Source organism: Terrapene carolina, unplaced genomic scaffold (assembly GCF_002925995.2).
Source record: "Terrapene carolina triunguis isolate 2854851 unplaced genomic scaffold, T_m_triunguis-2.0 Scaffold51374, whole genome shotgun sequence".
In the NCBI taxonomy this organism is placed as follows: Eukaryota; Metazoa; Chordata; order Testudines; family Emydidae; genus Terrapene; species Terrapene triunguis.
This window is the reverse complement of record NW_020715725.1, coordinates 22,014-34,642: the sequence shown is the minus strand read 5'-3', so window position 1 is coordinate 34,642 and position 12,629 is coordinate 22,014. Positions and strand designations below refer to the sequence as shown.

The following is a 12,629-nucleotide window of genomic DNA, read 5'->3' as shown; positions in this document are numbered from 1 at the left end:
TGGGAGCTGAACTCACACAGATGCACCTCTGAACCCTGGCTCCTCACTGACCAAGGACAACTCCTGTGAGTGGGGTCTGGTGAGGGAGCAGAGGGGGGCACAGAAAAGGAACTGTTGGTTGTAGAACTCAAGGACATGAGGCGGAAGGCTCTGCCCCACACACTCTGGGGTGGGTGTCCCGTGCACAGTTTTATGATTATGAATCCTGCTTGTGGCGTTTTCCCTAATTAATGTCGGGTGACTTCCCTCCTGTCATTAAAAATTTCTTTTCTACACTCAGACTGTGCTTGCGAGTGGGGAAGTAATGCCTCTCAGAGGCGCCCAGGGATGGTGTCTAATTTTCCCCAGGTTACAGGATGGGGGCTCGAGCCAGTTCTGTGTTGTATTGTTGAAAAGGAACCCCTAGATATTGAACCCGGCCCTGGTTGCTGCCGGCTCCACCTGGCAGAAGGGTTACAGTTGCCCTCCAGGGTGGAGCTGTATGGCCTACTGGCCGGTTGGGGTGTGTAGGCTGCCATCTGGGGGGTGGCGGCCAGGGTAGGGGGACCTGGGCTCTCCCTGCTCCACCGGGTCCCAGCCCAAGGCCCTTTCAGTGGCAAGTGTGTCCGCCACTGAGTCAGCAGGGATCCATCTGCAACACGCTGATTATCGTCGGGACAATGGCTACTTCCTATTGTGCTACTCATCATCGTGGCGGTCTGTGCGTCTTCAGGGTCTCTGGGTTCCCCTGTAGCTCAGACCTCTGCTTGGGTCTCAGCAGCTCTGGCTTCCGCGGTCCGGGACTCCAGCTGTTCTCGGGTGGGAGCCGCCAAGGAATATCCTTCCTCTCCGGTGGTCAGCCCAGACTGAGCTGGGCTGCTCCCTCTTATGCTGCTGTTACACCTGGAGCATGTCCATTAGGGACCTGGCTTCCTCCGCCCACAGTGAGGAGTTAACCCTTCCCCGTCCAGTGCGGAGTGAGTTCACCCCGTCACACCGACGAAGGAGGGTCCTAGATCCCCAGATCAATGTCTACAGTTACACTAGCACGGGTATGCCCATGACAAAATGTACCAGCTCATTCAGTGGTGGGGCTTTCCACTGCTCCCTAGGCCAGCTGAAGGGTTAAAGCGAGGTAGCCCAACATTTATAGACTGAGACAAACAATCTGGGATAAACAACGTACTTACCACCTTACATGTTTCATGACATGTTTGATACTTCCCCTTGTACTTTCTCCTGGTGTTTCAGACAAAACATCCCTACTCACCACCTGTCTTTGTACTTTTACACCTGAGGTTTCAGATAAGGTATCACTATTCACCACTTTTGTTAAGTGTGCTAGGCTGGGGTGTTCTTGTGCTGGCCTGCTGGAATGTGTTCACGTGTTCAGTGTGGTTTAGCAATGCTAGCAATAGCGGTGCCGAGTTCGTGTACCGGACACTGACTTTTGACAGGGCCTGACTCTTGCTCATAGCATAACTTTTATTAGGGTGACCAGATAGCAAGTGTGAAAAATTGTGACGGGGGTGGGGGGGTAATAGGAGCCTATATAAGAAAAAGACCCAAAAATCGGGACTGTCCCTATAAAATTGGGACATCTGGTCACCCTAACTTTTACTGACTTTTGTTCAGGCCTCAGGCCTTGCACCAGGTTCCTGCTTTAGGCTTTCTCTTTCTACTACACCCAGCACTGCCCCACTCACTAATATGACAGTCCCATCCCAGCCCCATAGCCTTTCCACTGAATGTGCCAGATCTGTGTGCTTGGCTAAGCTGTCTCTACCCACTGCTCTAAGCATTAGCCTACGCTCTGCTCCCAGAGCCAGGAGAACATAAAAACAGCCACAGGGTCAGACCAATAGTCCATCTAGCCCAGTGTCCCATCTCTGACAGTGGCCGGTGCCAGATGCTTCAGAAGGAATGAACAGACCAGGGCAATTATTGAGTGCTCCATCCCCTATTGCCCAGCCTTAGTCCTGGCAGTCAGAGGCTTAGGGACACCCAGAGCAGGGGGTTGCATCCCTGATCCTCTTGGCTAATGGCCACTGATAGACCTATCCTCCATGGACTTATCTAGCTCTTTTTTTTACACTTGATCTTCACAACATCCCCTGGCAGTGAGTTCCACAGGTTGACTGCGCATTGTGTGAAGAAATACTTCCGTTTGTTTGCTTGAAACCTGCTGCCTATTCATTTCATTGGGTGACCCCTAGTTCTTGCGTTATGTGAATGGATAAATAACACTTCCCTATTCCACTTTCTCCACACCATACATGAGTGCATAGACCTCCATCAGATCCCCACTTCGTCGTCTCTTTTCTAAGCTGAGCAGAGGCTCTGGCAGGGGAGTGGGGTCTAGTGGGTTAGTGCAAAAGGCCTGGGAGTCAGAACACCTGGTTCTAGCTCCAGATCTGGGAAGGAAGTGGGGGCTGGTAGTTAGAGCCACATGTCTACATAAGAAATAAACTAAACTAAACATTGTGACACTTGGCAACACTTCTAGCCACCTCAGGGGCCCTTCAGACCTGCCAGGACGTTCATCAGCATGAAAGCCAGGCAACTATTTGTTTAAGATCAAGTTTATGGTTATGTGTAAACAGCCATAAAACAATTTGCAGAAAAACACCCCTAGGCAGCTGTGCAAAACTCAGCAACAACTCCTCTTGCACACCGCCCAGCTCCCTCCCCAGCTCCCGGCCACCCCACACCAGCCCCCCCAAACTCCAGCCCGCCTCACCAGCAAGAGACAGGACTCCTGACAGGACCACGGGGAGGGATCCGGAAGCAATGTACTGTAGGGAACAAGAGACAGATTACACCCACTAGGGGGCGCCAGCGCTGATCCAGCCCCAGGTCAGGGACTCCCTGGCTCAGAGGGGTGGGGAATGGGGCATGAGACCTTTCCCCTCTAGGGGTGCCAGAGACCTCAGAGTTTGCCCATGGTACTGTACATACCCGCATACCGATCCACTGCAGATAAATCTCAAAATTCAGACTCCAGTAGGTCAGGAAAGGCACCAGCACTTCCCAGAGACCTGTCTGCACCATCCCCATCACAATCTGGGCAACCTGCTATGGCACAATGGGGGACTGAGATGCCTTCTTTCGAGATGATCAGCTGAAACAGAGCCAGGACTCCTGGGTTCTATCTCCGGCTCTAAGAGGGGAGTGGGGTCTAGTGGGTCAGAGCAAGGGGCACTTGAAGCTAGGACTCCTGGGTTCTGACTTGGGGAGAGGGGGGTCTAGTGCTTAGGTCGGGGGGGCTGGGAGCCAGGACTCTTGGGTTCAATCCCTATCTCTGGCACAGGCTAGTCACCCCAAAGGCCAGTTGCTCCCATCTGTAAAGGGTGCCCATCAGCCACTTGGCTCTAGTTCAGTGGTTCCCAAACTTTAACAGCCCACGAACCCCTTTCACTAAACTGTGAAATCTCGTGAACCCCCTCCTAAAAATGAATATTTTCAGGGATTTAAGTTTAAATTTCCTCAGTGTGATGGATGCCCCAACTGCCCGGCCCCGCTCTTCCTAGGGCTTGGGTTGCCAGCCCCGCACGGAGCGCTGGGGTTCGGGCTGCCAGCTCTCCCGCTGATGGGGGCAGGGCTCGGGCTGCCGGCCCCAACTGCCCAGCCCCGCTCTCCCTGGGGCTCGGGCTTCCAGCGCTGTATGGGGAGCGCTGGGGTTTGGGCTGGTGGCTCCCCCGCTGACGGGGGCAGGGCTTGGGCTGCCGGCCCCGACTGCCCGGCCCCGCTTTCCCTGGGGCTTGGGCTGCCAGCCCCAACTGCCCGGCCCCATTCTCCCTGGGGCTCTGAGTGTCTGCCCTGCAACCGGGTCCCACCTGCTGTCTCCAATGCCCACGGTCCTCTGTCCGCCATTAGTGAAATTTTTCTGGCGAACTCCTTGTAACGTTCTGCGAACCCCAGTTTGGGAACCACTGCTCTAGTTCAAATGTGAGAGTGGAGGAGCTGGGAGCCAGGATGCCTGGGTTCTCTCCCCTGCTTGCCGGAACCCACAACTACCATCACGAGAGTTCGCTATACCCCCTCTAAGCAACTGTGTGGACTGTTGGGGAGGGGGACTTACAGGCTGCCACTCACCTATTCGATGCGATGCATCCGAGTCAATGGCACCAAGATGTTAGGGGGCTTATTCTTTTACCCTTTTACTTCCCTGGTCCTTCTCACATGAACAGAGAGCAACAATACCCGAAGTTCAAAGGCGCAAACAATTCGATGTTTATTGGGGTGAACTTTTAGCAAGCATAATTTTAGTTTTCTTTCTCAGTGTCCCCCTTTCCAGCTCTGACACCACAGAGACTTGCCTGTTTTCCAGTTCCCATTCCCTGTTCCCATTTCCCCCCCCTTAGCAAAACATGATTTCAGTTTCCCCACCCCCATTCCCTGTTTCCATTCCCCCCCTTTCTTCCTGATTAACTGCAAACTATATAGTAAAACTTAAGTTCTGCTTAGCTATACCTTAACCAATTATTTTACTGAAATTTAACTAACCAATTCTGACACATTGTAACATGGTTATTTAACCAAGATCTCCAGGCCATGGTAAAGTGGCTGGGGATTTTAAAACAGGAATTTTTTTTCTAGAGGGAGTGTTAATGCCCTTTTACTGGGAGAAAGGGAGGGTTTAAACTCACAAGAAATGCACTGCTTAATGAGCATTTGTGCAGCCCCAGATATGTGGGGATTTAAAGACAGGTTTAGGATTGAGGGGGATTACCAGCTAATGGATGTCTTGACAAAAATCGCAGAACTAATGGGCAGGTGTAATTTCCTGGCCCAAGCCATTGCGATCTCACAGGAAACTGATGAGGACCCCGAAATTTTTCTAACTCGATGGGGTCTCATGCAGATGATGGCTGGCTTAGTTGCATGTGATAGTGCCACCAAACTGGACCTGGTGCCATTTAGTGTTGACTCTTTAAGAGAATGCACTGCCTCCTTACAACCATTTTATGCAACAAGACTGGGAGTGTGGCGATCCGGCCAGCCTGCCACATTACGAGACCTAAGAGACCTGGGCCAGCAAATAGTTACCACCTCCCATAAAAAAGGACAGAGTGGCCTATATTGCAGCATTAGAGCCATCAGTTACTTATTCTAATGAAAGTGGCAATAAGGGCATAACTGGGGCACGGGGAGGACACTAGAGGTAGATCTCGGGGTAGAGGATATCATGGAGGAAGACAAAGGGATCATTTGTACCCAGACCTCCAGAAATTTAAAACAGACCCCTCAGGACCAGGCAAGGAAGAGTTAACTGAAAGAGACACTCACCCCATAGCCTGGAAGGTGTTAATACAACATGGGGCAGATAGAGAAGAATGGCATGGGGCACCCACACAGGACTTATTGGCAGAAGCTTTTAAACTTCAGACACTTTCTAAGGAGGAGCGAGTAGCGAGCATAATCACCCCGACCGCTCCTCTCCCTCCTCCTACTCCTCCGGTATTTATGGACCCCCTCCCATTCCCAGGAGATGCGGTATAGGGAGACCCTCGGGATATTGAACCTCCTCCACATGTAGAAGCACCACGCCGGAGGTTCGTCAGTGAAATCGCTTGGGACCCAGAGGGCCGACCATGTATTTATATCCAGCAGGGCACATGTGCTCCTACCTTGGCTTTAATTGACACAGGAGCTGCAATCTCACTCATCCGAACTCAGCCACAAGCCGGCACTAAAATCAAACAAGTCACACTGCAGTCCTTTCAAGGGAAGCCCAGTACAGGCTGGGAATGGGCACAAGTGCCTCTCTCCGGGCAAGGGTTTAGAACCCACGAGAGCTGATTCAGACCCCTGACATGACAGGTGAAATGATTCTAGGCACAGACTGGTTATTTAAAAATTGGGAAAAGTGGACCAGAGGATCCCTCTAACGAAAGGGGGACCGATAGCTGCCACCACAATAATTCAGCAAGCTGAGGAATGGCGCTCAAAATTCCCCACTGTCTGGACTCAAAAGAAAACCGACTGTGGGAAAATACAGGTGTATGTAAAAATTGTTGGGGATTTGGTACCGCCTCAAAAACAATACCCATGTCCTAAGGAGGCTGAAACACAGTTACAACAAATAATCCAGGACTTAGAACACGGAGGGTCATTTGAAAAACTAACTCCCCTTTTAACTCTCCCATATGGCCAGTTCTCAAGGCAGATGGTAAATCTTGGAGTTTAACTATTGACTACAAGGCGTGTTAACAAAGGCACAATCCCTATGGCCCCTATAGTAGCTGATATGATGTAAGTAATTCAAAAGGTGCAGGCTACTTCCAAATACTTCTCAGTCACTGATCTGGCTAATTGTTTCTTTGCCATCCCATTGCACCCAGACTCACAGGATAGATTTGCCTTCACGGTAAATGGGTAACAATGGGCATTCCAGCGTTTACCCCAAGGATTTCATAATAGCCCAGCAATAGCTCATAAACATGTTATAGATATACTAGACCGTCTTACCCCACAAGCCTGGTCCTTCGTTTTTTTCCTATGTAGATGATATTTTAATTTGGGGGGAAACTGAGGCACAGGTGCAACAGTTAACTGAAAATGTTTTGGCTCTGATTCAAGAGACTGGTTTTAAGGTTAGCTTAGACAAAGCCCAGTTGGTCCGGTCTCAAGTGACTTACCTGGGCATTGTTCTAGGAAAGGAAGGGAGGCGGGTAGACCAAGGAAAGGTAAGAGCCCTGCTAGAAACGCTGGCTCCTACAGATCAACATTTCCTACGGGTCTTGTTGGGAGGGTTTCATTTTCTAAGACCTCATATTTACAAATCTGCTGAAATTACATTGCCCTTATGGAAACTGCTTAAGAAAAAGGTAAAACAGGACTGGGGGTCAGAGCAAGAGGAGGCTCTAAGGGTGCTTAAACAAAAAGCTCTGGCGATTCCCAGCCATTCCTAATTAGACTAGCAGCGAACAACCTGGCCTTAGCAGCTACTCTACTGCAAGAGAATGAGGAAGATAAACTGGTGCCGGGAGCTTACGAGTCTAGGAAGTTACAGGGACCAGAAATAAATGTTGATCTGTGTGAAAGGGAATGTTTGGCAGCGGTATGGGCAGTACAATCCTTTGAACCTCTGACAGGAACAGCCCCCCGAACAATCCAAAGCACCCACACCCCTTTAAAGTACACTCTGTCCGGGAAACCGGTTGGGGGCAAGGTCTCAAACACTCGAATGGCTCAGTGGACCCTCACATTGATAAACAGAGGAGTCACGCCGGAGACCGTGTCTAGACCTGACATGCTGACCCACGCTCTAATTGAAAAAGGGAACAAACATGACTGCCCCGAGGTTACTTTAGAGCAAAGAATAGCCCTGATACAGGCACCCCCCTTAGAGGAATTAGATACCATCGGGACAGAGGGGCACGTGTGCTTCACAGATGGGAGCTCAGGGGTAATAAAAGCTATAAGGAAAATTAAATATGCAGCAGTTAACTTAGAAGAGGAAATACTCCAGGGATGTTTGGATCATGGGTCAGCCCAGCATGCCGAACTCCATGCCATATACCAGGTACTACAGCAATATAAGAACAACCCCAGACCAGTAGTGTAGTTAGTGGGGTGCAGCACATTTTCCAAAAGCGGGGCCCACGCTCCGCTCTGAAGCTTGGTCTGCCAGGTGGCGCTGGGCTCCTGCAGGCAAGGGAGGGCAGCACGCCTGGAGGAGCCATGGGGAGGGGGCGGCACAGCCGGAGGAGCAAGGGAGGGCGCAGCATGGCGGCCCGCAACTTTCCCCCCTCCCTCCGCTGCAGACAACTTTGATGCGGACAGTTTGGCGGCCGGGCCCCTTGGAGAGCTCCGCGGTGCAGAGGCAGCAGTTACTGCTGGCCCAGGAGAGCCCCGCCAGCGCGGCCGCAAAGCAGAGGCAGCGGCAGAGCCCGTGCATGGTGGAGGAGCGGACGCCGCGGCTCTGCGCTGCTCATGGCAAGCTCCGCGCACAGCCCGCTGCGAGGGCAGCTCGGTGCCCGCCCCGCCTCCTGCACTGACCGGGTCCCGGGGCGCCCCCGGGACAGGGAGGGTCTCCCCCGCCTCCTCGCGGCAGCCACACCAGGCGGACCCGCGACCGGTCACGCCCAGCAGGAGCCTCGGCGCCGCCCTCAACTCACCGGAATAAAACTCCCCCGAGGAGGGGAGAGCACTTCCCCCCTCCCGCCGCGGCCTCTCAGCGCAACCCGCCCACAGCCAGGCTCCGCCAGCAGCCCCGGGCAGGGCAGCGCCCCTGGGCTGAGCGGGCGAGCCAGGCTGCAGCTCGCTCGGACCGCGCCTGGCGGGGCTCGCTGCCTTCTGCCCCCACCCCGCAAGGGGTAGGGCCAGCGCTGAGCCTGGGCTGGCGCTGCTCGCGGCGAGCCCCTCCGAGGCAGTGACAGCGGGGTTTGCTCTCTGCGGCTGGCTGGGCCGGGCCTAGCGGCCGGGCCCCAGAAAGAAGCAGCGGAAGGGCAGGCAGCGGACTCCCAGGCTCTCCCGGTCCCAGGGGCAGCTCCAGCCCCCTCTGTCCACTCCCATCCCCGGTAACCCCTCCCCAAGCTCCATACCCCGTGTACCCCTCCCATGTACCCCATGCCCCTGCCTTTCCCTCCCCTTCACTTCCCCTCATACCCCGTCCTCTGCCACCCTCCCTACATCCTCCCCTCCACCTCCCCTCAAGTCAAACCCCCACCCCCGTCCCTCCACATCCTCCCCTTCACCTCCCTTCAAACCCCCTGTCCTCTGCCAGCCTCCCTCTACAGCCATGGGGGGGGCGGCGCGGCCGGAGGAGCGAGGGGGGGCGCAGCATGGCCGCAGTGTGGCCGGAGGAACCAGCCAAGGGGGGGAGGCCACGGCGTGGCCGGAGGAGCCAGGGGGCGTGGCCAGAGGAGGAGCCGGGGGGGGGGCGCCTTTTTTATGTTTGCTGCTCCCCCTGCTCTTAGAACCTGGCTACGCCACTGCCCCAGACCCGTGTTTATCTGTGCAGATGGCGATTTCTGTGTCAAGGGAATACAATAGTGGATGCATGACTGGGGAAGGAATGGGTGGAAGGCAGCAGACGGGAAAAGTATTGCGTATGTAGAGGAATGGAAATGGATTTACCAATGGGTAATACAACATCCTGGCTGTTTAAAGGTCAGGCATGGAAAGGCACATAACAGACCGGACACTCTGGAGGCTTTTTGGAATAATAAAGTAGATGGTATAGCACGGCAGTATGATATAGCTGCAGTAGTAACCAGAAGCCAGGTGGGGAAGGTAATGGGGGATCCGCAGTCAATTGATGAACTTATTAATGATAATAACTGTCCAGACTCCCCAAACAGAACCCTAGGAAAGATAGAAAAGCAGGAACTGGTTAACGTTGCACATCAATTCATGCACGAGGGAGTGGAAGGGACATTAAGGGGACTAAGAGAGGTAGCACAGTGAAGAGGTATGGAAGATGATGTTAAAACTTGGGTTCAAAATTGCATTCGGTGTGCTCAGGATAAAGCCCGGCCACCACATTACCAGCCCCTTATGCACCAGAGACGAGTAGGTCCCTGGCATAGAATATAAATTGCCACGGAGCCAAGAGGGATTCCGGTATTTACTGGTAATCATAGATGCCTTGTCTGGTTGGGTGGAGGCATTCCCCACTAGAAGAAACACCACCACAGAAGCTGCAAAAAAGTTATTTACTGAGGCGGTCTGTCGTTATGGAACTCCCGAGATAATAGATTCAGACAATGGAGGGGCATTTGTAGGAGAAATGTTTACCAGCTTGTTACAAGCCTTAGGCATTAAACAAAAATTTCACATCCCCTATCGCCCGCAATCGTCGGGGCAAGTAGAGCGCATGAATCGCACTATTAAAGAAGCCCTAAGGAAAGTTGTAAGTGATACTGGGGAAAATTGGCCCGATAAGCTGCCTTTGATTCTGGCGGCTATCCGTAGTAGCAACCACCTGAAAACAAAAATCCAGCCGTTTCCAATTTTCTTTGGCCAGCCGATGAGACTGATGATTGATCCCACACAGATGGGTTTAGGATCAGGGGAAATGGATGCGGTAACCCAGCAGCATGATTATTTTCGGTGGCTCAAACAATTACAAGAGGACAAATTGACCTTGGAATACCGGATTAACGAGGCCATTGATAAAATGAATAATAAGCTCCATAAACAGAAAGCTGGTAACTCCCAGCTGTGGGAGCCCAGAGATCTGGTCATGTATTTAAAATTGGGTAGAAGGGAGCATAATTTGGAATCTAAATGGATAGGTCCATATTGCATTGTGGACCGGCTTAGCCCTTTGGTGTGCTGAATAGATAAAGATGGGAAGTTAAAATGGGCTCATGCCTTGCAACTAAAATTGTTTTCCTAAGCTACAGGTACCAACGTTACTAACAAAAACCGGAAGATGGCGCCCAAGGCATGGAGCATTTGGATTCCAGTAACTTTGGTGGTGATTCATGCGCTGGAGACAAAACAACAACTGGACTCACAATGGGTAAACTCAAGTCTGGGTAAACATTACTCCTGCTGATCATGGATGCATCTCTGCCGTGTCAGCTCCAGAAGACTCTAGGTGGGGCTCCAACCCCTCCTGCAAACCTGGTCAGCCTGGAACCTAAACCAGACCCCCTTTTAAACCGGAGCCAACAGAAACTAGAACAATCACCATCTGGGTAAATGAGACGATTTCTGTTGGAAATGGAACCTTTTTAATTATGAATGGCCCAGATCCAGAAACTGTAAAATTCCCCCACTTACTACGGAGACAACCTGGTATTCAGGTGCAAGTGGCCCCCATGTTTCTACTCTACATGTCGTAATGAGCTGGGATAAAAACAACCTGGCTGGGGTTAAGCCCGAGTGTGCTCCATACACTTCCCCCATATTTGACGCATGGTACCGGGCATTATTGCGAGAACATATTCCAGGAAGAAGGGCTCAAAGTGTAGCAGATGCCATACTGGGGGGATAGGAACAGGGACCGGTGTCCTGAACTCCATAGACCTTGAAGCACTAAGAAATAAAGTTAATGCCATTGAAAGCCTGCACTACTCAATAACTAAAGGGCAGGAACATCAAATTGCTCAGTGAGTTCAAACGGATATAGACACTGTAGATTTACAATGGCATACATGGCAGCATATAAATCATACTTTCTGGGCAGAATGTGCTACCATGAAAGACATCACAGATAAAACTGCCATGGCTCTGTGGTGCTCGGAACAACAAATCCTTTCCATAATGTTGATGGAGAGGGAAATGGACTGGGTGCGGGCCAAGGATATGATGGTCCTAGCCCCTTTATTGACACACCATCAAAGCAATCTATTTACTTTGGGATAGCTCAGTGGTTTGAGCATTGGCCTCCTAAACCTGGGGTTGTGAGTTCAATCCTTAAGGGGGCCATTAAGGGAACTGGGACAAAAATCTGTCAGGGGATTGGTCCTGCTTTGAGCAGGGGGTTGGACTAGATGACCTCCTGAGGTCCCTTCAAACCCTGATATTCTATGATTGCTGTATGGTACAAACCATTACATTCTTACCTTAATGTACAACAACTGAGCGGAAGTATTTCTGTCCAAGTGCTAAGAGCCCGGGATGTACAGAAAACTATGGTTATTTGGCCATTTTCAGCACTGCCAGTATCCAAGGACAACATATTTGGGTTCTCCAGCTAGCTGCAACATACATGAATGTTAAAGGGGATTGTGACGTTATGCAGTCTATATGGTTTTATAAAAAGATGATAAGTGAATATAATGTAACTGGAATTTGCTTCATGCAAAAGGTCTCTTGTATGGTATCATTACAAAGCTTATAATCTACTGAGTGAGATCATCCTATTTGTATAACTCTATCACTCTTGTATCTGAAACTAGAAATATGTAGCCAGATATGACTTTTGCCCCACTACTCCCCTTGGAAGGCTGTTCCAGAACTTCACTCCTCTAATGGTTAGAAACCTTCGTCTAATTTCAAGTCTAAACTTCCTAGTGTCCAGTTTATATCCATTTGTTCTTGTGTCCACATTGGTACTAAGCTTAAATAATTCCTCTCCCTCCCTGATATTTATCCCTCTGATATATTTATAAGAGCAATGATATCTCCCCTCAGCCTTCTTTTGGTTAGGCTGAACAAGCCAAGCTCTTTCAGTCTCCTTTCATAAGACAGGTTTTCCATTCCTTGGATCATCCTAGTAGCCCTTCTCTGTACCTGTTCCAGTTTGAGTTCATCCTTCTTAAACATGGGAGACCAGAACTGCACACAGTATTCCAGATGAGGTCTCACCAGTGCCTTGTATAACGGTACTAACACCTCCTTATCTTTGCTGGAAATACCTCGCCTAATGCATCCTAAAACCATATTAGCTTTTTTAACGGCCATATCACATTGGCAGCTCATAGTCATCCTGTGATCAACCAATACTCCAAGGTCCTTCTCCTCCTCTGTTACTTCCAACTGATGTGTCCCCAATTTATAACCAAAATTCTTGTTATTAATCCCCAAATGCATGACCTTGCACTTTTCACTTTTAAATTTCATCCTATTACTATTACTCCAGTTTACAAGGTCATCCAGATCTTCCTGTATGATATCCCGGTCCTTCTCTGTGTTAGCAATACCTCCCAGCTTTGTGTCATCCACAAACTTTATTAGCACATTCCCACTTT

General features: G+C 50.9%; 1 protein-coding gene across 1 annotated transcript in view; it reads left to right on the top strand.

Moving 5' to 3' along the window:
* The window catches only part of LOC113405867 (sushi, nidogen and EGF-like domain-containing protein 1), a gene marked incomplete at its 5' end in the record, with an annotated part of 17,714 nt that extends 9,732 nt beyond the window's left edge, over positions 1 to 7,982 (top strand). Inside the window, one exon of the mRNA XM_026647154.1 lies at positions 7,749 to 7,982. Coding sequence (XP_026502939.1) covers positions 7,749 to 7,982 — 234 coding nt within the window. The remainder of the gene's footprint in view (positions 1 to 7,748) is intronic.
* Between the last annotated feature and the right edge of the window lie 4,647 nt (positions 7,983 to 12,629).